The 24,803-nt window shown below is 32.2% G+C and overlaps 2 protein-coding genes across 4 annotated transcripts; both read left to right on the top strand.

Moving 5' to 3' along the window:
• Positions 1-733: 733 nt before the first annotated feature.
• On the top strand, positions 734-4,939 carry LOC129877550 (uncharacterized). Of its 2 annotated transcripts, none has more exons than XM_055953069.1 (4): positions 734-1,416; positions 3,055-3,104; positions 3,336-3,413; positions 3,588-4,939. In XM_055953069.1, exons 1-4 carry the CDS (start codon positions 1,297-1,299, stop codon positions 4,756-4,758), a joined length of 1,419 nt encoding a protein of 472 aa, XP_055809044.1. In that variant the 5' UTR covers positions 734-1,296; the 3' UTR covers positions 4,759-4,939. The 2 variants fall into 2 exon arrangements, with proteins under 2 accessions (XP_055809044.1, XP_055809045.1); XM_055953070.1 differs by lacking the exon at positions 734-1,416 and adding an exon at positions 2,603-2,953.
• An 11,984-nt stretch (positions 4,940-16,923) lies between these two features.
• LOC129877819 (uncharacterized) lies at positions 16,924-23,448 on the top strand. Of its 2 annotated transcripts, none has more exons than XM_055953355.1 (16): positions 16,924-17,168; positions 18,807-18,907; positions 19,008-19,115; positions 19,268-19,303; positions 19,455-19,565; positions 19,687-19,770; positions 19,869-19,987; positions 20,412-20,513; positions 20,687-20,803; positions 20,886-20,951; positions 21,202-21,268; positions 21,682-21,735; positions 22,346-22,435; positions 22,849-22,875; positions 22,983-23,009; positions 23,121-23,448. In XM_055953355.1, the coding sequence occupies exons 2-16, from the start codon at positions 18,848-18,850 to the stop codon at positions 23,277-23,279; spliced, it is 1,227 nt and encodes a 408-aa protein (XP_055809330.1). In that variant the 5' UTR covers positions 16,924-17,168; positions 18,807-18,847; the 3' UTR covers positions 23,280-23,448. The 2 variants fall into 2 exon arrangements, with proteins under 2 accessions (XP_055809330.1, XP_055809331.1); XM_055953356.1 differs by lacking the exon at positions 16,924-17,168 and adding an exon at positions 17,490-18,698.
• The last annotated feature ends 1,355 nt before the right edge of the window (positions 23,449-24,803 follow it).

Raw genomic sequence — 24,803 nt, 5'->3', positions numbered from 1 at the left:
ATTATTAATTAATTAATATTAATTTTATAAATATTAATTATTTTTTAAGTTATTTTATTTTAATATTTATGCTACAATGAAAAAATTAATTATCCATATATAAGATAAAATAGCTAAATCCGATATGAAATATCTATATCTAGCACATTTTGCTTACCAAAGGATCCTTATTAAGTAATAAAGGGCCATTTAGGTAAAGGTGTTAGAGAATAATGTCTATATCAGTTTTGATAGTAGTAATTTCTTATTGGTACACTTTTTAAATTTATGCATAATTAAATATTTGATATTATGCTATATATAATTAATACATAATAAATTATGATACTAACAATATCAAAATTATTAATATATGCATTAATATGATTAACGTCACACTTGACGTACAAGTGTACAAAGTTTAACAATAAGTAGGATATTTTATAAAGAAATAACTTTTTTTTTATAAAAGTGCAACACATATTATCTTCAATATATCAAATTAAATAAAAGTAAAAAATAATGTCAACATTACTAATTTCATCATTAATAATATACTTTATTCAACATTATTCTCATAGACTTTACCAGAAGTTAATATTTTTAGATTATGTGAATTTTGTGTTAGAACTACTAATTAAGTGATTTTTTTCAAAAAAATAAATAATTACGTGACTATCTATAAATTTTTCCCACAAAAATTTTTAAAAATTATTTTAAATTATAAACCCTTAAAGTAAATCAATTCAAGTCATTTACCTAGGGAAGATTTCAAGCCAAACAAAAATTACTCTTTTTTCAAATAAATCACTTTTTTGCATACCGGAAAATCCTTTTTTTTCCTTTCCTTTTTCGTGATTTTCCAAGTTTTCCGATTACCTTCTTTTTTTTCCCGATCAATTTCATCGGAGGGTTTTTCCGACGTAGCGGTACTGGTGGTTGATGCTAACATGCGCAGGGTGGGTATGTCACGAAATATTGCTCTGCTCAAATTCGGAAGTTGGTAAGTTTCGTCCGAGGGAGAGCCGGCGCGACGTGGCGGTGCCGGTGGTTGATGCTAACTTGCGCAGGGTGCGCGCGATACGAAATATTGCTCGGTTCATATTTTAAACTTGAACAGTTTCGTCGGAGGGAGTGCTGACGTGGCGGTGTTGATGCTAACGTGCGCAGTGTGGTACGAAATTGTTTGCTCAGTTCAGATTCGAAACTTTGTTCAGTGGTGAAATTTGTTTTCCACCTTTAAAATGATCTGAGCCGTCCACGTGGATCAAGACAATTGAGAACCGTAAACGTAGCGATTTGGTTCCCAGAAAGAGGATGTGGGGTACGCTGGAGGAACTAATATTAGGTGGCGCTGTTCTCCGGCATGGGATACAAGACTGGAACGTCGTCGCTTCGGAGCTTCATTCTCGTACCTTCTGTCACTTCACCCCTCAGGTTCATAGTAATTTACGTTAAGTGCCACTAGGCTATCCAGTTAAATAGCTTAATTCTCTCGTTTATTTTTACTGGTTCAATATTGAGTTAGCATGTTCAAAATAATGCTATAACAAATATAAAGGGTCAGAAATACTCCTTCAATTTTTATTAATTAGTTGACTTTATTTTTATTATTAAATAAAGTTATTTTTATTTTTTTCATTTACAAACTTGTCACTCGTACTTCTCAATTAAATGAAAACCCCCAAATCAATTAAAATTACTCAATTTCTTTTCTTAATCCAAACCCTAACCAATAAACTAAATAAACTCATACCAAATTAAAAGACTCAAAACCCATAAACAGCTCCTTCCTCCTACTTTCTGAATTATAAATTTAAACTTATCTATTGCAAGATCTACTAAGTTAAATGCCGGATCTATTTCGGATCGCACCACATTTAAAGAAAGGAAAATCCCATTGCCAAGCTGTAGCTTAAATTCTCCAACCAAAAAAAGGCCTCCATCATTATGCAATGCATTTTGTATTGTCATTTCTAAGGAAAAAAAAACTCAAATTAGTACTTAGAAATTTTATTTATTCCTAAAAAGATTAGATATTTAAAATTGGGAATGAATTATTTAATTTTGAATTTTTTAAGTGTTATTCCGTTAAAATTAAGGGCGGATTTGTACCAAAGTATAATGAGAGGGGTATATTTGAATCGAAAGTATAACACGAGGGGTATATTTAGCCCGAAAGTATAACACGAGGGGTATATTTAAACTATTTTTAATAGTACTGGATATATTCAATCCTTTTCCGTAAAATTAATTTTATTTTATGTTATGTTTTAGAAATAGATTTTTTGGGGCCCGTATAGTAATTAATTTGGGATTAGTCAACTATAAATTGTTTAGTAATAGACTTTACTTTTTATACAGTATAATAATAACTATCTTTTTACACAGATTAAATTATTTAAAAATAATTTCCATAATATGATAAAGACGTCGAACGGGTAAAATTACATAGTGGAATAAATTGTTTATGGTGTCTGAATAAATCCTCAGACATATTAAAAAGGCTTTGAGGAAGGAATATGGAATATAGTGAAAAGGTGTCAAATTTGTAGAAAAAAATAAGAGAGAACTAAATAAGGAAATTTTGTTCTTACCAAACAACATCTATGGCTAGGAGTTTTTTTATTTGTGGTGTATAACACATTTCTTTTGTCATTGTATATGTATACCTCTTAAATTAGAAGAGGAACCTTGGAGGAATTGGTAAAGTTACTGTCATGTGACTAGAAGGTCGCGGGTTTAAGCCTTGAAAACAACCTCTCAAGTCTCAACCAATTGTTAACATCTCGATTTCTGATTTGAAAGATTTATTAGGCAGACTTGTTTGTGCTTCTAAATAAACTATAGAGGCGTGGTGCATTTAGGACAACGGACGCAGCATACACTAAATTGATTGTATAAGGAAAATAACTGGTTTTACAGATTTAGCTTTATGCTGAACTATATAGTTACCTGATCAGAAATGATGCAAGTAAGCTACTTCACTATATAGTTACCATCCTTATATTTAAGCTTTTATTCATCACACCGACTCTACCAAATGCTAATTTGACAGAAAATACTTAATTGCAGGCCTGCAAAGCCAAATATGAAGATTTACAAAAGCGCTACTACGACTGCAAGTGAGTCTCAAACTTGTGAGCTAATTTAATTTTGTGCATCGAGTCAGTAACCATGTCAGGTTGTCAGCTGTGTATACGAAAATGCTTATGAAAGAATTGGCTTTTGAATTTATGCCCAAGCTATTCATGGTTTTTGTTCACTTGATACAAATTGGGAGAAAAATATTTAGACATTAGGATCTTATAGTTGCACTAATCAATGTTTCACTTCTTTACCTTTCTCTTGCTCAGTGCTTGGTTTGAAGAGCTAAGAAAGAGACGAGTTGATGAACTGAAGCGAGAATTGGAGAAATCTGAAAGCTCAATTGGGTTAGTATAATGCTTCTCTGTTTTAAGTTGGTGCTTCTCAAATATATCGTGTTTTAAGTTTCTTGACCGTACTGAGTGTATCTACATTTCCACAGCTTAACAACGGTTTCTGATTTGTGAACTTTATCCTTTCACTTAGGTTTTCTAGCTCCATTTTTATGTGTTTAATCTCAGGTCTCTCGTCACAAAGATTGAAAGCCTGAAGGCTGAGAAAGAACTGTCTGCTCAGATTGATTATGGTTCCAGTCGTACTGAATCACCCGCTGCTCTTGGAAAGCTAGAATGCATGGAATCTATTGGCAAAGATTATGGCATATCTGTTGGCAGCTTCACTCTAGACAGTACTAGGACCGATTTTGAGAGTCATGCAGTAGCCTCAGCTAAAGAGATAGACTCAGAGCTAGAATGCTCGGTCACAATTGCCGCGAGCAAAGATATTAGGTCTTGTGAGCAGGATGAAGTTCCAAGTATAAGCAAGCCATCCGAGACTGTCGAAGGAAATGGAGGGGCTTTGAGGAAGAGAAAAAGGAAAGATGCTGTTTCGGATGTCAAAGGGAGCATTGGGGAGAGCGACCATGTGTGTTCAATCAGTGACATCTCCGCTTCCAACTGTAAAGAAACGTCAACCAGTTCCGACCAAAGTATTAAGCCTACCGCCACTGAGGATAGCAAAGGAGGATTATCTAGGTTGATGGATAACGATGTGATGGCAATTTTCGATTCCATTATACAGAATGAAGCGGCTATGGTCTTTAGGCATCGTCGTGACAGTCAGAAGAGATATAAGGAAATGATCAAGCAGCATATGGATATTGAAACTGTAAGATCAAGATTAGTCAGTTGTTCCATCAAATCACCAGGTGAACTCTATAGAGATTTACTTTTGCTAGCAACCAACGCCATTGTATTTTACGCTAAGAGGACGAGAGAATACAAGTCAGCTATGGTCCTCAGAGACAGCGTCACTAAAGCCTATCATGACCATTATAAAAGCTGCTCTTACCACACAGTTGCTTCTTCTCTGCTCACATTCTCAACAACAGGTAATCTGCCCGTGAAGCCTAGAAGCACTCGCCCTCGCCCTTCCAAATTCAAACTCCAATCCAATTCTTACAACAATGTGAATAGCATTGCTGAGGCTCTTGGTGGAGATGATCATAAACCAAGTAATGCTGATTTCGAGACTCGATTGCAGTCATTGTTCGTTGCTATGAAAGGGTACAAGGGACATAGAAAGTTCGATGGTGGATCAGTTGATGGATATGTCAATCGAAGAACTAAAGTACCTGGAAAGGAAGATGACCTAAAACTCCGGTTAAGGAGGACCATCAGTCTGAGGTGGTAACGAAGGAAAGAAAAAGAGCTCGCAAAGATGATTTGCAGGTTTTATAGTCCTCTTTTTCGTGTAATATCTTACATGGTCATTTTGCAACTGGACTCTATATGTGAATCATTTCAAGTGGCATCTGATGAAGTTGACAAGTTGTGAAACTTGAATCCAAATTAGTTTGACATTATACAATAGACTTCTTTATTGTTACAGCTCTGAGTGTGTGGCTTTTCTAAATTTTGAGATCATATTCAGGGAAGTACTAGTAATAGAAAAAAAATTACCCCAAAAAGTATGATGGAATTCCAACATGGCTCTTTGGAGGACAAAACATTCAATTCTCTTGGGTATTTTTGTGGATGTGGACTTGCATGGTTATGGTAGAGTTACTGTCATGTGATCAAGAGATCACTGGTTTGAGCTAACGGAAAAACCTCTTGCAGGGTTGCCACTTTTAGGAACAAAAGTTTTTTCCACCGCGAATAATGAGAAATTTGTGTTATAAGTTATTATTTTTTCACTCATTTTACATCGAACCAGCTCATTGGTAAAACGAGTGATGGAAAATAGATTCTCACTGGCCAAATTTTTTCGTGAAAAAACAGTACTATTTTTTTCTCACCGATTTAATCAAAATATCTTTTGGAAATAGCCACTGAACATTTTCTAGTGGAAAATAAAATGAAAAAAATAGTGAATTTTTAAGTAGTGTGCACACCTCAAGGAGCGTGATATAGACATCTTATTTTTATGCAAGCATTAATGATTATTTTTAAGATTTGAATTCGTAATATATATAAGTGACATAAAGATAATTTTACCGATCTACAGGTCACACAAATAATTTTACTGTTGTTCTAAATTTCCTTCTGCTTGGATAAATAGTGTTTTTATGTCTCATCCCTAAAAAAATATGGCTATGTCAATTTTATTGGGGGTGACTAGCTAACTAGGGTCATATAGTTATTCTTTTAGATAAGAAAAGAATATTAAAACTTGTACCCCATTATCAATGTACAGTATTGTGACTATGACACCCAATATTCCTTCTTTGCCCTTTTTAGTTGTCAGTATTTTTATTAAAAATAAGTGAACCAAGAAAACATCATTTTAATAAATAAAAATAAATTTATTTAATATTTTTCATAAAAAATTAATCTAAACTTGATGGAGAAGATATATAAATACAGTGTGAACAATTATTGAGGGGAGTGATTAATTTGGTAAAAGATTTTTAAAAATTGTATAAATAAGAGTAAATTAGTCAAATCATTCTTCTAAAAATTCAAATCCCAACTTATTTGGGATGTAGTGATTAATTTGGTAAAAGATTTTTAAAAATTGTATAAATAAGAGTAAATTAGTCAAACCATTCTTCTAAAAATTCAAATCCCAACTTATTTGGGATGTAGTGATTAATTTGGTAAAAGATTTTTAAAATTTGTATAAATAAGAGTAAGTTAGTCAAACTATTCTTCCAAAATTTAGATTCCAACTTGTTGGGACTTAGTGATTAATTTGGTAAAAAAATTTAAAAATTGTATAAATAAGAGTAAATTAGTCAAACTATTCTTCCAAAAATTCAGATTCCAACTTGTTTGGGATGAAGTGATTAATTTGGTAAAAACAAAATAAAAATTGTATAAATAAGAGTAAATTAGTCAAACCATTCTTCTAAAAATTCAAATCCCAACTTATTTGGAACGGAAATGTAGTTATTATTGTTGCTCTTCTTATCAGTAACGTAGTTCATAAATGATAGTAACATTTTTTTATAAATAAACAAATAAATAAATTATTGGGACGACATTATATTTTAGAAAACAACAATTCAAGTATATTAGTATTTCTCTCCTCGATAAATTTTCATTTTTTTAGAACATATTCATAATAGACTAATTACAAATATTACTAAATATTTCTTTTATGTTGCTCAATTCGGTAGTAAATTAGCGTAGACAGTTTGTATTTAGTCAATATTTTATTTTACACTAGTCCATCTTTTTTATTACGTAATATTTTACTAAAGAATATTTTAAAACATAAATACGATAAATAAAAAGGTCCGAAAAAAAAAATTTAATAAATTAATTTATGTTATTAGATACTTCAATTCAATGGGTTAATTGGAGCCATTTTTACCGTAATATTCAGTGCAAAAAATACAATCTAAAGTACTGAGTTTTCCTCCTGTATCAAATAGTACCATGTGATCATGACAATAATGTATAATTATATATTCAATGTACTCCTACAAATAGGGTCAAATCCAGAGAGGCGAAAGGGGGTTCATTCGAACCTTTTCGATAAAAAATTACACTATATATATATATAAGGTAAATTTTTTATATTTATATTAAATTTGAACCCGCTGAATAAGAAACAAAGTGTAGCTCAGTGGATAGTGTCTTTCAAATGGATCCTTGTGTTCAGGATTTGAATCTCAATGTGAGTATTATATTTTTAGCTTCTATTAGTTCTTTTCATTTAATTATGGGACCAACCACTAATATCCAATTTTTCACTATTAATTTTTTTTGTAAAAAGAATGATGAAATAGTGGATTTAATCCCCCCAAAAAAGCAAACAGTCCCAAAAGATGGAAACCCATGAATGAAAATTCTGGATACGCTACTGTCCACGGAATAAATCTAGAGAGGATAAAGTGTACAATAGGCATAGAAATATAGAGAAAAAAATAACTAAAATGACTAGAAATCGTAAAAAAATACAATAGACAATCTGATAAATTCAATCCTAACCAGTAGTTATAATAAGATAAAACGATAATCAAAGTATGATAAGAACAAGTAAAATAAATGCTAATTAAATTTTTCAAAAGTCACATGTCTTGATCCATTGTACAAAAGGCAAGACACACTCGTGGTGTTTCATCAACTCACATGATTTATGATGGATGTGATCTTTCCATCAATCAAGTTTAAAGGAGAAAAGATTACTTCATCTGGATCATTTAATTATGGTGCTTATCAAAAATAGTTGATTCAAAATAATTATTAATTTTAAAAAAATTAAAATATAATTAATTATTATTTTTTACTTTTATACCCTTGCTAAATAAATATGTAAAAAGGTTAATATAGTGAAAAAAAGAATAATATAAAATTGAGATTGTAAAATAAATAAAAACAATTTTATCAAATTATTTCTTAATTATATTTTTTTAAGAATTGTGGAAAAAAAAAACATGACAAATAAAATAGATCGGAGAATGAAAGCATCTGATTTCAAGAGAGAAAAGATAGTATTACAAGCAAGGTCAAGCTTTCAATGTGGTAAATATTGTTCATTAATCTCACAAACATAAGATTTAATTTAGAGTCAAAGAGCAATCTTGAACTCACAAAATGAGTTAATTTTTCGAGTATTTAGCCATTCTAATTGAATAATATCATTAAAAAGATTACATAGAACTAATTAGATCTGTCTATGTTGAAACCCCGAAAATAAAGAATTTTTTGTTGAACCCATATAATGACCCGTTAGATTATTTTGAGAATGAGTTCTTACTCTGTAATAAATATTTTTTTATAAATTTAAATCAAAAATTTTAGACTTTTCAGTAACTACGATTAATTAGTTGATGAGTAATTTTAAATAATTAATTTAATTAATGAGTTAAATTGTTAATTTATTTAAGACTTTGTACCACTTGAACCATATATATTAAATACGTTAGTGGGATTTAATATTGTTAAATCATAATTTGAGGAAGAAAAAAAAAAGGAACAGAACGCCGCACATTGAAGGCAACAATTGCATGTTTGGCAAACCTTTCCATAGCTTTTTCCCATTTATTTTCTTTTCTCTTTTTATCCACTAATTATGACCACAAATGTAAATAGCAAATCACTAATTGGTTAATGATTGATAAAGATTGCATGGCAAATTCAATTTCTAGAGAAATTTATAAATATTTTTTTTAGCCTTATGCTGGAGTATTATAGTGAAATTCTCAATGGAGGCATTAGTGGTCATTATAGAGCAAATCATTGGGCAATTATTATAGGCTAATCATTGGGGTTGAGGTGATAAAGAATGAATTATTTATAAGGCAACCTTCTTAATATTGTTGTGGCTTAGTTCATGATTTACGTGGGTAAGTCTTAGTTTACGTGACTCGATTTCAATTTTAATTATTATTATTTTGTTATTAAATTATAAATTAAGTTGGGTATATTGAGATAGGTAATTAAATGTTAGGTGTATTATGTTATATGAATTTCATTAAATTTATGATAATTGGAAAAATTGAAACTTAACCTTAGTTTTGAAATTCAAAAAATATGGGAGTTGAAATGTTAAGTGGCATCAAGATTAGGAATTTGAGTATAGATTTGTGTGGGTTTTTTGGGTCTAGGCTAGACATATAGTAATATGAATGTTGTTTAGTTTCAAAATTGTCACGACTCACCCTAGGGCCTAACCATGACACGACGATTAGAATTCCCGAAGAAACCCCAGTCAAGCCTCTTAGCATATCATAAGCATACATAAGGTAAATAAAGCAAATAAAACTAAATCAAAATACGGAAGCATAATCACAATAAAGGCATAAGTCCTAATAATGAGAAAAGGACGACAAAATAGACTCCATGAATATCTAACATGCCTCTACTAACTCGATGGGGGCATAAGACAATTCCCTAACTCACCCATGACAACATAAGAGTAATGAAGAAGTCAAATGAAAATATGAAGTAAAAATTTCTCATCCTCGGAACATGAGGACTTACCACCAAAAACTACTATAGCAAGATCTAGCCACGAATGGGATAAACGTGATTTTCGACCCCTACATTATGATATAATATAGACAAAAGTATGTGTTAGTACATGGAATGCACTAAGTATGTGAGAAGATGCATGAACAATAAGCATATGACATAGCCAATATGAATCATGGATGCAAGACCAATATCTTTAAAATATGAATAAAGTCATGAAAAACATTAAAACATGTATCTTATTAGTCAATGCATCAAAACTCATAACTTTCACAAGAACTTATAACTCAACTGAAACTGGTGTGGGATAGGACCTTTAACCGACATACAAGACCATGCGAGCTAATACATGAATTCGATGACTCCTGCATCGAGACAGGGGAGGCTACCTTGTCAGGGCATACTCTAATAGTAGCTTATCTAATTGTGCTATGTGAATCCACTAGCTTCGCCATAAGGCATCTGTAAACCTACGCGGGCAACGTAGTTATGGGACAATGGAATCTTACTACTGATCTCTTGCCCTAACTGCGGGAGAAAATGTCTATCTCAAGGTCCACTCTGTGCTTAGTCAATATCCTAATGGAACTTTCATAAAACATGATCATAAACATCATATGGAAAGATAATAACAAATATCAATCCATCTTTAAAAGATAACATAAGAATAGCTCATATATCAACATTATAGTAAAATCATAGGATTAGCTCATCTATCATATAACTCATGTAATATGGGTGTAGGTCTTCCATCATTACATATATTTTACTCATAAAATATCTTTAGGGACTAACTTGCCCTATCATTAACTTGCTTAAAACATCATAGAATCATATTTCATAAACTTCTTTGCACAAAACATCTTTAAACTCACTCATAAATTTTCATAGAATATAACTTGAAATCATGCAATATGATGTTAATTAGGCTAATAGTATTGAATTAAATCATAATTGAGAATACCCAATATAAATTATGAAATTAGGGCTTTTAATTGAAAAAATCATAATAGAATTTGAGAAGAAATCTTTGGGATTCAATGGGTGAAATATACCCATGAATGAAGTCTCACATACCTTAGATGGATTCCTTGATTGAAGCTTGAAAATTGATGGAAGAATTGAAAACTCTAGTTGATCCTTCAATGGAGTCTTGTAGGAGAAGAAGAGATTCTTGAGAGGATTTTCTAGAGAGAGGATTTCTTGATACTTGAATGCTTAGATTAATGATTATAAGGGGAAAACTAGTTAGTGAAATGATATCTTCCTTCAAAAGACTCAAAAATGACTTAGAATAGGATTAAAAGGTTTTGGAAAGAACCAAAATAACTCTAGGACGCGTGTAGAAAATTGGTAAAAAAAGATTGCATACATCCATCCATCATGAAAGGAAATACGGCCCGTACAGACCTTAATGGTCTGTAGTACCGATCGTGAACCTGCGACTGCTTGACAGGGCTTCACTAAAATGGGCATAAATTTTTACTCCAAACTCTAAATGAGGCAAACTCGGTGGCGTTGGAAAGAGGAATTAATGAACTTTAATTTAATGGGTCATGGGCCACCTAACTCTTTATATTATAGGAGATATAATTATTGAAGTTGACCTATATAAAATCTTACATCGAAACTCAATCGGTAAGGAAACTTTCACTTAACTTTGTGTTAAAGGATTCTTGTGATCTTAAAACATCTCCAAATCTGTTCCCACACTTAAGAATTGACCTTAACATACCTAAGATAAAAATGCACGGACCTTTGGACGGACCATCTTCACGTTCTGTGAAAAGCTCCACGGGGTCGTAGGGTGGTCCATGAAGATTACCTTGGTCAATCTTGGACAAGGACTCTTGACGAAAGGGGACCATAGGCCGTGATGGAATCAATAGGGTCGTAGTAGACCTCGTGAAGCTAACCTACTTCATGGTTTTGAGGGCTAGCTTCCACAAACCACTTAACGGTCCGTAACCATGACTACGAGTCGTGAATTCAGTCGTAGTCCTCTCCTGATCTCACTTTTGTTCCCTGGCACTACCATGACTCCCTTCCACGGGCCGTGGTGCTGAATACGGCCTGTGATATGCTTCATGAACCTCAACTAGTGAATTTTTTTTCTGAGATTTCATCCTTACATTCCATTTTTCGACTTTCCAACATTTGAGATCTTATAAAAATCTTACTGTGATTATTTATTTGACTAGATTACATTGATTTAGAAATCCAACAAAAGGAAAAGGCTTAAGTTTTGGAGTGATTGCTTGATTATTTGAGGCAAGTGGATTTCTAAACTTTCATTAAACTTATAAAATTATATACTTCGTGCTATGTGTGTTGGAGAGTAATCGAAACTCGGATTTGTTAATCAATTGTGAAATTGGAATGAACTAAGGATAAGAAATGGGATAATAAAAAGTAATTTGATGAATTCTATCGTTATGTGTGATATAATTGATGATATTTACTTATCTGAGATAGCATGTCTTAACTATATTGATATGACTCGTGTGTTGTTGTGACTATCATTGTACATTCTTATATGTGTGATTATGCCTATGTTGTACTTATTATATGGCACAGTTGAAATGAAACACTTGTGATAACAATGAGAAATATGGGATGGGTCACACGCTCCGTGGTAGTGATTATGAGAAATAGGGATCGGGCCACACACTTCGTGGCAGGTATCATAAGAGGGTTCGGATCACACACTCTATGGCAGGTTACATAGATAGATATGTCCTCCATGAATTTCGAACTGAGATTCAGATGTGTATCGATAGGACAGACATATACCATATTATCTCATACCGCACTGCATTATATTGCAGTTCATTGATTATTTGTGGATTCGTATTCATCCCTATGATATCCTTGTGAGTGATATATCTTGATACTTGACTGGGTTATTTAAAATATTGAGAACGGTTGAACCTATGTGCTACTTGTAATATAAATTACTAGATTGGGTTGGTTTGCGTGTAGGTTGTAGTTATGGAGATTCGATTGGTGTGGCAGCGATATTTAATTTCTATTTATCTTTTATTATGTTTAGTTGTGGGCTTGTTGGGTACCGTGTTATTGATACTCACCCATTGCTTTTACATTTGTCTAGGTTGTGAGCCCGGATCAGTGTGGCACCTTATTCTTTCCACCCATCCTGAAGCTACTATCTAGAGTGACTAAGGTAGCTGTTACATCACTTCGGTGGCCACCTCAACTCTTATTTTAGGTTTTTAGTCATATTTGAGATAAAGACATTGAAACTTGTATTTCTTTTCGCATTCTATATATTGTCTCGAGGCTTGTACACGTGATAACCAATCTTGGGGATTTTGAGTTTATTTTACTTATTTTTAATTAAGTTAAAGTTCGATTTATTTCATTTTCTTCTGCAATTACTTTTTATTGGGTTTTAGGCTGACTTGTCTCGGTGGGTTGAGATGAGGGTCATCACACCCAGATTTAGGTCGTGACAAACCATCTTAGTCTCGCTTTCCTTATCTTGTCCACCACGAAAGTCACTCTTATCCTTGTCCCAGATATTTTCATTCTTAATCTTACATCTCCTAATATGCCTACACGCCCAGCTCAACATCTTCATCTCTATAACTTTCATCTTCTGAGTATGTAAGTTCTTGATGGACAACACTCTGTCTCATGCAACATAGCTAGTCTAACTATCATTATATAAAACTTACCTTTAAGTTTTGGCGGTATATACCTTTTTATTACACAAGACTCCGAAGGCAAGCCTCCATTTTATCCATCTGGCACCAATATGATGTGTGACATTATCATCGATCTCCCTATTACCTTGAATTAAAGATCCCAGATACTTGAAACATATTCTCTTTTGGGAATTACTTGAGCATCATGCCTTACTTCCACACTAACATCACTAAATTTACACTCCAAGTATTCAGTCTTGACCCTACTCAGCTTGAGTCTTTTAGACTCCAGAGTTTGTCTCCAAATCTTCAGCGTGGCATTAAATCTTACGCAAATTTCGGCAATCAATACTATATTATCTACAAATAACAAACATCCTTATTATTAACTATAGTCATCTTCCAATATATTGAATTTATTATATTTAAAGAGTGATATAGTAAAATTGTCAATTTATTTATTGTTCTCTTAAAAAATGCATGCGTCAAGTTAATATTGAATAAGTAAAAGCAAATGAAGGTAATAATAATTTTAAAAATGGGTTCGTTTAAAAGATGGCATCATCTTGTTAGTATAGCTTCTTATAATTATAAATTTAAAAAAAATGGTTAAGTTACATGTTCAATACGCATTTGCTAAATTTCTATATTTGAAGCTCCACCTACCTCTTGAAAAAAAAAAAACCACCTACTGCAAATAGTAGCTTTTACTTTAATTATTGTGATAGGATCAAACTGCTTTATTATTTGGAAATTATGACAATGCAACATATTTGATTGGTCCAAAGATATTTGTCGTGTACCGGAATTTATAGTGTTAATTTTGGATTTTTTGATTTAGGTAGATGTAGATTGGAGGGAGAGATACATGTATTAGTTAGATATATTTTAATTTGTAATTTATGTGTCTAGATATATTTAGATATATTCAGATGCGTTTTAGATAAATTGTATTCAAGTGGATTTGCATGTATCTAGAATATATAATAAATTTCGCTCGCCTCCCTCGCTCTTTCTCATATCACTCGCCACTCTCGCATGTATCTGGTATCTCAAATACATGTGAATCACGTCAGATACATACAAATACATGTATCTAGTGAGATATCTGGGCTCGCCTCCCTCCCAATTTCACTCGCCTTTCTTTCTATTTTAGTATATCTGATAGGAAACTCTTAATTAGAGGTAATATACGTAATATTTTAAAAGTGTAGGTAATAATAATAAATATGATAGTAAAATATGTGTAATTATGTAGTTTTTTTGAAATTTTTTTAAGATGATAGTTGTTAAGTAAATATGAAATGACTTAAGCTACTAAGATTATTCAACTGAACTACTAAGATTTTTAAGTTTTAAAACATGAAATCGACTTTTCTCAAGAGCCACTAAGATGAATTCGTAAACCAAACAGCCAAGATATATATTGTATATTATTAATCCTGCATGAACAAAACAAACCATAGTTGATAATTGAGACTGACCTGCTAACAGCCATTAATTCATAATTGAAAAATTAAATTAAGATCGATTATCATTTGGATTTGAAATTAAACATATATTAAACATGTGATCCTATCTGTCAAAGTTTAGCATTTTCTTCTCCAGCGACTTAATGACATCATGTAATTATGTCTTCTTAAATATTAGTTCTATTATATAACTTTAAATCCAAAGAACCTGTTATAACAAATAAAATTTTATTAGTTATGTAAAATTAAAACCTTTACATTACAAATATATTAGCTTAAATCATTGACATAAGATTTGGACTTGAGAGTAAAATTTGAATAACATTATTGGTTGAACTTTTGATTATTTATACCCTAATTTGACCTACTACGTACAATTGGGTTGTTAAATGTATTGAAATTAATCATCTTGATTAATGACTAAAGATATTTTGATTTTGTTGATAATTTTTATTTGAGTTATAATTAGGAATGACAATGAGACAGAGCGTGTTTAAGACTATATGGAGCGGAGTGGATTGAAGGCTATGTAGAGGCGGGACGAGCTGAACTACTTCTTAAAAATATTAATGCGAGATAAGATGGATTGAAATTTTTAAAAAAAATTATGTAGGGCGGATTAAAATCTTTGCAGATTTATGCGAGTTTGTCCCACAACCACCCCACAACCATCCCTAATTATAATCAATGGTTGATTAGGTGCAAAACTAATCAGCATAGTAATGCATAGATTCCTAATTACCAAATACAGAAATATTTGGTAATCAAACCGAATTACAGAAAACTTCCACAGATCGTGTGACTATGGGAGAAAATGTCTTTCGATTCTTCCGTGTTCGAATGGTCAAAAAATTTAAAAATATTTTTTCAGAAAATAAGTTTCTTAAAAATCAGAACAATAACTTCTTTAATGAGATTAGAGAAAACAAATTCTACAAGCAAAACTCCACCACCACCCCGCAGTACTCTTTTCCCAGAATCCCAATCCTTACGTTTCATAGTATTTGTTTTGCTTATATACAAATACTTTTAGAATAATATTTTTTATTTACCTACCAAACATATGCACAAAAAAAGACTATTTATCTTTTGAAAAATTATTTTTTGAAAAAAAACGTGAACTTGTATATATATAAAACTAAATCAAATCAATCTATAGTATTCAACCATGGAGAAAGAATTACTTGCACTTGGATGTCGACTATTAACACACTTTCTTGTATATATTTCTCATTATTATTATTATTATTATATATATATATATATATATATATATATATATATATATATATATATATATATATATATATATGACTACTCGTTTATTGTTATTATATTATTAAAAATATATTTTTATTTTTATTTTTTCATTTTTAGGATATCAAGAGATAATTTTTTTCTATTATTATTATATATGTGTGTAACTATTATAATTTATAGTACTTTTTCATTTATTTTTACTATATTAAAAATATATTTTTAGTTTACTTGTCATTTTTAGGATATCAAGAAATAAATATTTTTTAATGTTGTTATTTTAAATATGAATACCATACTAAAATACTCATGTCAATTATTATTTCTCAAGAGACATGCAAAATCTAAACTGAATAAGTAAAAATGAATCGAGAAAGTATTAATTCGTATATATATGATAAACTAATATAATATTCATATAAAAAATATTACTTTAATACGGGGATCAAAATATTAAGTTCTACAAAAACATAAAGGAAAAATGACACGGAATAGCAAATATAGACTAACTAATTAGCTAACATAGCTATAGTTTGAATTAATTATGGCTCGCTACAAACAGTTATCTATAGCTACAATTTGAATTTTGTATAATTCGCGTGATTATACAAATGTTGTATGCGATTATACAAATGTTGTGCGCGAATACAGTTTGAGTTTCGTATAATTCGCGCGATTTATACAGACGTTGTCCGCAAATCGAATTATATAGCGAAATATACAAATACTACAAATTGTATAGCGAATTATATAAAAATTGTGCATGAATTATGTAGTGAAATTTACAAATATTGTAGTAAAACTGAAATTATATAGCAAATTATACAAACGTTGCGCGAATTATACAAACGTCACTATAATTATAGCTATGAATTGTAATTAATAAATTATAGTTATGGAGTATAATTAAGATATTTTTAAATAGTAATTTTTTTGAAAATTCCTCATATATAAACTATATAAATATATAATATTTTATATTGAAAAAGTTGGAAAAAGAAAAAGGTAAAAAAGTAAGCAAACTGTGGTTTCTTTTAAATGGTGCATTTTTCTTAGCGATAACATGTGTACAAACTTCACTTAAACGTGGCACTTTCAACAGTTTTGTCTGTTTCAAACTCAAAGACCCTTTCTTGTTACCTAGTAACCCCGTGCCCCCCCCCCCCCCGGGCACAACATACACAGACACTTCAGTTCTTAAGTTCTTGTATATTGGGTGACATATTATAATTAAAGCTCAAAAATTAAAGCTCTCTAGTGGGGTTCATCTGAATTATGAGGTAATTTCTTATACTCTGTTTTTTTTTTAATCTTCTATGGAGGTGGATTTTATTTTTTTTCAGATTAAAAGTTTTCAACTTTTTGGTTGCATGAGCTGAAAGATTTAATTAATTTTTTGTGTGCTATTTAATTGTTAATTAAGTGTGTAATTATGGGTTGGTCTGTATTTTTAATCTTGAAAAAAAAAAAGAGTCACGAGTAACGTTCTCTGTTCATTTAATTCTTTCCAAATTTTGAATTTATAAAGTTTCTTGAAACATCAGTTCCTTTAATATTTAATTTAACACATTCAAATGGATTTAATATGGGCATTAATTGTGAATTTCTGTGAACTATTGAATTCCCTTTTTTGCATTACTAATCTTATGTTTCAATTTTTTTTAAATTGTTTTGGGGTTCTTGATGATTTTTGGAAATCTGGTCATGCATGAAAACAAATGGAGGTGGCAAGTGGAATTATAATCCTTTTTTTTTAATGATGTAACTGTATATTTATTCCATTTTCTAGAGCTGAGTTTCTATGAAAACAACCATAAAGGTAGTGCTAAGGCGTGCGTACATGTCACTCCCTCAGACCCCACTTGTGAGACTAGATTGATTATGTTATTGTTGTTGTTGTTTGTTTGTTTGTATATTTATTCCATTTTCTCGAGCTGAGCGTCTATTGAAAACAACCTAATGGTAAGGTATGCATTACACGTCACCCCACTTGTGAGGCTACATTGATTATGTTGTTGTTGTTTGTTTGTTTGTTTGGATATTTATTCCCTTGTGTGTGTGATTTGTCTTGTAGGCCTAGGTAGTATTTTCGATATGGAGCATAGATATTTATGTGAAAACTGACTGAAATTTTGCTAGATGCTAGATTTGAACCTATAATTTTAGAAGTACAATTAGTTCAGTGCTTAAAGTGTTAAAATCATTAAAGGCTGAATTCATTAAGTTTAAAATCTTGGATCCGCTCAGGCCTTAGAAGTGATCTTGAATTGGTTTTCTAGGACATTAAAGTTTCGATTCTGATAGGTGTGCCTGACATGAAAGTTCCTCGCTTCCAAGTCTTTTATTCATATTATAATTATGTTTAGCCTTAGTAGAAGTGGGTAGCGGCACCTCTTTTGATCGTGATGATTGATTGATAGCGCTGAGCACAGATGACCATATCTTAGACAATTAAACTCTCAAACTATTGTGTGGTCGGGTCTATCCGCCTTTTGGAGGTATTACCACTGTTCTGTAGGAGCAGAATGGCAAGCAAGTGGTGCCACGACGATACAAAATGTAACTTGTGGTGTGATGGTCGTTGGAGTGCCCTCACTTGGTGTGCGTTCGAGTAACTCAGTTCATGTTTTCTAGAGCACTGATTATAAAGCCTTTAGGTTTTTTCGCTCTGCATTATAGCATAGAACACATGATGTGCCACGAAGTACTACTTTGCTGCACTTATAGCCAATTAACCAGACCAATTTCCGTAGTTGTTAGGACTTGGGAGGACAATATGAATTATCGCCGTATGGTTAAACAAGGACCAGGTTTTTGATATTGAATCCCTTTCATACATAAAATAGAATAGGCTATTTTTCATACACACTTTTTAATGTTTTTCATTAATGTGTTTTATCAAATTGTTGTTATTGCAGCTTGTAATGAGCAACTTTGTTATATCATAGCATAGTCGCCTATGAGGGCATCTATCATGGCGGTGGCGTCAAAGAAGAAAAAAGGGGTCTTTGTTGACGGGGTATGTGAATGCATAGTGGTTAAAAATCACAAATAATCTACTCCCTTTTTTTGAACATCCAAGTTTCCTGTATATTGAACTGTTGAGAGTGGAATTGCAGGTAACATGCGGAATAAAGGTTAAACAGCTAGTGTTTATGGGGGTTATGTGTATAGTTATGATGTTTACTGTGTATAGGACCAATAATTATCAGTATCAACAGACAAAGGTATGATGGTGCTACCATTGGTTCGTTACGTTATTTTCCGTTTATTTTTAGATAATAGAATGTGAAAAAGTAGAGATACCTTTTAATTGTGCCCGAGAACTATACAACCAGCCACTCTGCTAACAATCATATTTTCCTGTGTACCTTTTCAGATGGAGTCGAAAATGGATTCGTTTTATTCTTCAAAGGTAGTTGCATTTCTGTTCTTTTCTATGTTAATTTGTTGCTGGATTTGTAATTGTCTGGCATTTATTAGCTTCCGGTTCTTGATGAGCTGAAGTATTCGACAAAAACATTTCGTATCAATTGTCACTCTAATGCATTCTTTCTTCCATCCAGAATTCTGATGTAGATATCACACGTTTGAACAGTTTGCCTCGTGGTATTATCCAAGCAAGGTCGGATCTAGAATTGAAGCCCCTTTGGTCTACAAGTCATTCAAAGTCCAAGGTGTTTCTCTACTCCTTAACTGTCGAATAAATATAGCATCCTCCTTTAGTATTTTTTATTTTCATTGTTCCTAGTTTTTCTCTTCCGCGCAGTTTTTCACCCTCCGTGTTACCATTTTCAGGCTAGCGTTTCTAGTTCTCGTAACCTGTTGGCAATGGCAGTTGGTATTAAACAAAAGAGCAATGTTGATACTCTTGTCCAAAAGGTATAACATCTTACTCATCTTTGTTTCGGAAAACTTGTAATTGACTAATCTTTTTCTGATTTTCAATCCTGTCCGATACCTGATTTACTTTAATTCAGTTTCTTTCAGAGAATTTTACAATCATCTTGTTCCACTATGACGGACATGTTGATGGGTGGTGGGACCTCCAATGGAGTAAAGAAGCCGTTCATATTGTTGCGAACAACCAAACTAAATGGTACATACATTTTCAATGATTTGGAATTATAGCTGAAGTGTGTGTAGTTCAAAATCGGAGACTTCTGCCTACCAAATCCTTTGGGATTTTGGGGGGGGGGGGGGGGGCATAATTAAATAGGCTGATTTTCACTATGACCGGACGGGGCAGAGTGTGGGGGGCTTTATTATCTTAATTTGCTGACAACTGATTATTATGCTCTCAATAAAAATAGAGCCAGAGTAGTTTAACAGATAATGACCTCGAATGCTTTTGACATTGAAAAATTAATTGGATTTCCGATTTTTGAGTTCTCTCAACTATAGGAGGGTCTGTTTAAGGCCTCGTTTTTATGCAAAACTTTCTTCACGTGGAACTCTATGATCAGCTTGTATACTTTTGAAGTAGAAGAATTCATCGTTGTTGTGATTTAATTTTAACACAGGTGGTTTGCGAAGCGGTTCTTACATCCTTCTGCTGTTTCTATTTACGATTACATTTTCCTTTGGGATGAAGATTTGGGCGTGAAGAATTTCCATCCTGGAAGGTAAATACCTGCATAAAAATATGTCCTAATTTAGACATATATAATCTGCAGATAAGAAACATTTGTAGAAGTTTCTAATTTGATCCTCGTGACTTTTGTTTTTAAAATTTAGACAACTTTTTCCCAGATAGTAATTTCTTTTTTCCATATTGGACCTTCACTTTTTTCTTCAGGTACCTTGAAATTGTGAAATCAGAAGGACTGGAAATTTCCCAGCCAGCCTTGGATCGGAACTCAACTGATATACACCATAGAATCACAATAAGAAGCAAAAGAAAAAGATTCCACAGGTGAGCTGTGATACTCCGACTCCTCAAATTTAATGATTTGGAATATTTTGGGTGAATATTGATACACTTCTTATTTAAACAGACGAGTGTATGATAGTAGAGGTAGTACAAAATGTTCAGCTGAAAGCGAAGGTCCTCCATGCAGCGGGTAAAAGCTTTATAGAGTTAATATATGAACTGCTATTAGCCGTGTGCATTTGTCGATCTGGTTAAGCTTTTGCATTCTCCTTGACGTTAATTAATATAATGGATATCTTGTTTGACAGTGTGGTACGCAATGCAATTCTTTTTAACAATTTGGATAAAATCTTGCTTCAAGTGTGTGTTGAATTGGCTGAAATCTTTTGAATGTTTTAAAATCTACGAGAATGTGTATGATCCATATTCTTTATCTGCAGATTTGTGGAAGGAATGGCTCCAGTCTTTTCAATCTCTGCTTGGCTGTGTGCTTGGCATCTTATACAGGTGAACTTCTAGTTCCTGTCGGAGCTGACTGTAGTTCGTGTCGGAGATAAAAAAGAAATTTTTGTTTAAGCTAACCTTATATGAGGATTGATCTCTGGGAGATGACTTAACTATCTTTTACTTGCATTAGATACAAAAATGCAACGGTTAACTATATCATCGTGAAATCGCGCATTTGCTAATCTTCATGACTAGTTGCTTACCATTTTTAGTTCTGTGACTCTTGTACTGTTAATGTGTTTTTATTGAACACACATCCTCCAAACTTTGCTCGATTACGTTTCACTTACAATTTGAATTCTCATGCTGAAGAATTCTTTGCTTGTTCATTGTTTTACCTGCTTTCGTTTTCCACGCATGTATTGATTCAAACGTACTGTAATGAAATTCTGATTACTGATTCTTCCTATCAGAATGATCTTGTTCATGGATGGGGAATGGACATGAAACTTGGTTATTGTGCTCAGGTTAGATTACTTCTTTGTGGCTGCTTGGTTTTAGTTCGGTTTTAATTTCAATCGTTATATTATGAGGTAGACCTGTAAAATTTCCTTTCAATGCCCCTAGTTACTCAGTTTATTCTGAATTCTGATAGAATTCTAAGAGCTTCCATTCCCACTTTCTTTATCTAGAACAGAAGCGTCTTTATCCAAAAGAATATACTCCCTCCGTTTCAATTTATTTGTCTGGTGTTAACTTGTCAAGGAATTTAATAAATTGGAACTTTTGAATCTTGTGTTTAAACTAAAAATATGTGGAATGTACCAAAATGTCCTTCAATTTTGTGGTCTAAAATATACCATGTAAGGTAGAATTAAAGAGTTTCACAAAAAGGGAAGAGACATTCTTTTTGTAACGGACTTATAAATTGTCTGCCAACAGTTTAGCTTTTACTGATGAAGAGGGCATCTTTTCGTGTGTTGGCGGCAAGCTATGTATTAGTTTCTGGAGAGAGATATTCTCATTTAAGCTATTTTACGGGATAGAAGAATTATGTTTAGTGTGCTGTCGATTATTATTTAGAAGTAGTGGATGCATACATGATTCTAACTTATGTGGAACTTGAAATTGTTGTAGGGGGACCGAACCAAAAAAGTTGGAATAGTTGATAGTGAATATATCGTCCACCAGGGCATTCAAACTTTAGGAGGGCCATCTCTGAAGAAGGTAACCTTCTATAACTATATCCGTTTTAATTGGAGTCGTAAGACACAGTTTCGCTGTTCTCTCTGTTGGTTATCCCGAAGTATGTCATATATAATTGCATTCAGGTTCTTATTCAAACTTCGGTGTAGGATAATATCTACTGGTAGAGTTCCAAGTTCTATGCACTGTATTCACTCTATCCGTTTAAATTCTATGCACTATATTGACACAATCAAATTATGTACGATAAATTAATTACGGATAAATCTCTATGATAACATTTCATTGGTAGTCTCTAATAGTATGTTAGATTACACTGATCGTGCAAGAATCTTTACTTTGCAGTGTGTATAACTTAAAAACTTGTTACCAATATTACAAATTGTATGTGACCATTTCGATTGCTCCACTAAAATTTGTTCATGTTTGTACAGCGTTCAAATCTTGAAGAGTCCGTGAAGGTATGTAACATCCTATTGCTCCTTTTCTTAAGCAGTTTTGAGAAATTTTCGCCTCTGAACTTCTGCTGATTACTTCCTTTGTTTGATTTCTTCACTTTGGCCCACAGAGACACGTTGTTGACGTGCGATCTGAGGTGAGACGTTGCTTCTATCCTGCTGAATTATGGTTTCCGTTAGCATATAGGTTCCTTTTTGAAGACACTGCAGTGTTTTTTTTTATATTTCATTGTATTTACATGGTGCAGATTCGACGACAGTCAATGTATGAGCTACAAATATTTAAGGATCGGTGGGAACGAGCTGTGGAGGAAGACAAGAACTGGGTCGATCCAGTTGAAGCGATCAACCGAAGACGTAAACGACGACGCAAGCAAATACGAAAATTACAGGTTAAGCTAAAATAACGTTTTAACGATTATCAGAGATGCATACAATGTCTTGATCAAAGATAATAATAGGAGGTTTAGCTTTAACACGAGTGTCAGTACTTTTTGCCGTATCATTTGACCTCACACACGCAGTTGCAATGGAACTTGTAAATTGTTACTGTATAGGCCTATTGAATTTCCATAATTAGTTCATTGTTTCGAGGTTGTGGAAACCCATTGCCTGAACAATTGCAAGCAGTACTATTCGGGAAGTTGATAAGCTAATTCCCAAATTGTTTATTCCGGAAACGGTTATAGGTATTGACACTTATTTATTCGCTTTTTTACCCTTCTCTCGAGTAAAAATATACACCGATAGGGTTTGAACCCGTGTATTTATCATTTATTATTATTATTTTTATTATCAAAGATTGTACAATGGGGAATAAACTGAGGATGGATTGTCAAGTTGAACATGCAAAGACTTGATGGTACTATGGTTTTATGAAAATTCAGTTTGACAATGTTGGCTTCATGTTTTAGTCATTGCTGTATATTATCGATCGATTGAATGTTGTGGTTTTAAATTAAATTAAAAATGTGTGTAATGTACAATTTCTTTATAGTGTTGTTACACATTTGGTCATCTAGAAGAGTGAAAAGTGTTGTCACATCAGATAAGCATGTTATTTGTCCGTTGGTGAGGTGAGGTGAGTATTGCGCATTTCGTTTAGATCTATCTATTTCAGTTGTCAATAAAATGGAGTTTGTTTAGGTTTTATTTAGTTGCCAATAAAATGGAATGTTTGTAATTCTTCATCGGTTAAATACGTAATAAATATCCTTCGTAAACAATTTTAGATTTTTTTAAAAAAAAAGAATTTTGAAAAAATGTATTCATAAAATAAGTGATTTTGGGTACTAGCTAGTAGTATTGGAAGGCGTTTAGCCATAGAATTTGAGGCTCAAATTTGAAGTAAAGTTTTAATTTAAAATTAATATTTATTTATAAAATATAAAACGTGAACAAAACTCAAGTTTAGTTTCAAATCTCCAAGAAGTGTGATACTGTTACTTAAAAGATAAAATCTGATTCATTCTGTTATTTTAAATTTTGTTAAAAAAAAGTTTACGCTCGATGAGACTATATTAGTCGTCGAAAAAATTATCTACAATTTAATTAAATGAAAATAATTAGAAAAATGAAATGATAAGTTTAACGGAAAAGGGCTTAAAATGTCTTCAAACTATTGGAAATGATACAAAAATGCCCTTTATTTATCTATTGGCCTAAAATGCCCTTGACATTCATATTTAGGTCCAAAAATGACATTTTCTTTAACGGGAAAGGGCATTTTAGGCCCAATAGCTGGATGAGGGGCATTTTTGTACCATTTTCAATAGTTCGAAGGCATTTTAGGTCCTTTTAAAAGAATTTTAATTAAATAATTTGAATAAAATTTTTAAACACGTAGCGGTCATCTATTGGTTACAATTTAATTATTTAAAATTAATTATAAATTAAAATTTATTTAACAGAATTTTAATTACGAAAAAGAC

The sequence above is a fragment of the Solanum dulcamara genome, chromosome 12 (assembly GCF_947179165.1).
Source record: "Solanum dulcamara chromosome 12, daSolDulc1.2, whole genome shotgun sequence".
Taxonomy (NCBI): Eukaryota; Viridiplantae; Streptophyta; class Magnoliopsida; order Solanales; family Solanaceae; genus Solanum; species Solanum dulcamara.
Note: the sequence above shows the minus strand (reverse complement) of the source record. Positions and strands in the feature narration are given on the sequence as shown.

Bases quoted from the DNA above. Each gene is read 5' to 3' on its own strand.
- LOC129877550 (XM_055953069.1), top strand. From the start codon at position 1,297: ATGTGGGGTACGCTGGAGGAACTAATATTAGGTGGCGCTGTTCTCCGG. The intron at 1,417-3,054 runs GTTCATAGTAAT...ACTTAATTGCAG, and splicing joins TCTGTCACTTCACCCCTCAG to GCCTGCAAAGCCAAATATGA. The intron at 3,105-3,335 runs GTGAGTCTCAAA...TCTCTTGCTCAG, and splicing joins AAGCGCTACTACGACTGCAA to TGCTTGGTTTGAAGAGCTAA.
- LOC129877819 (XM_055953355.1), top strand. From the start codon at position 18,848: ATGAGGGCATCTATCATGGCGGTGGCGTCAAAGAAGAAAAAAGGGGTC. The intron at 19,988-20,411 runs GTACATACATTT...ATTTTAACACAG, and splicing joins GCGAACAACCAAACTAAATG to GTGGTTTGCGAAGCGGTTCT. The intron at 20,514-20,686 runs GTAAATACCTGC...TTTTTTCTTCAG, and splicing joins AAGAATTTCCATCCTGGAAG to GTACCTTGAAATTGTGAAAT.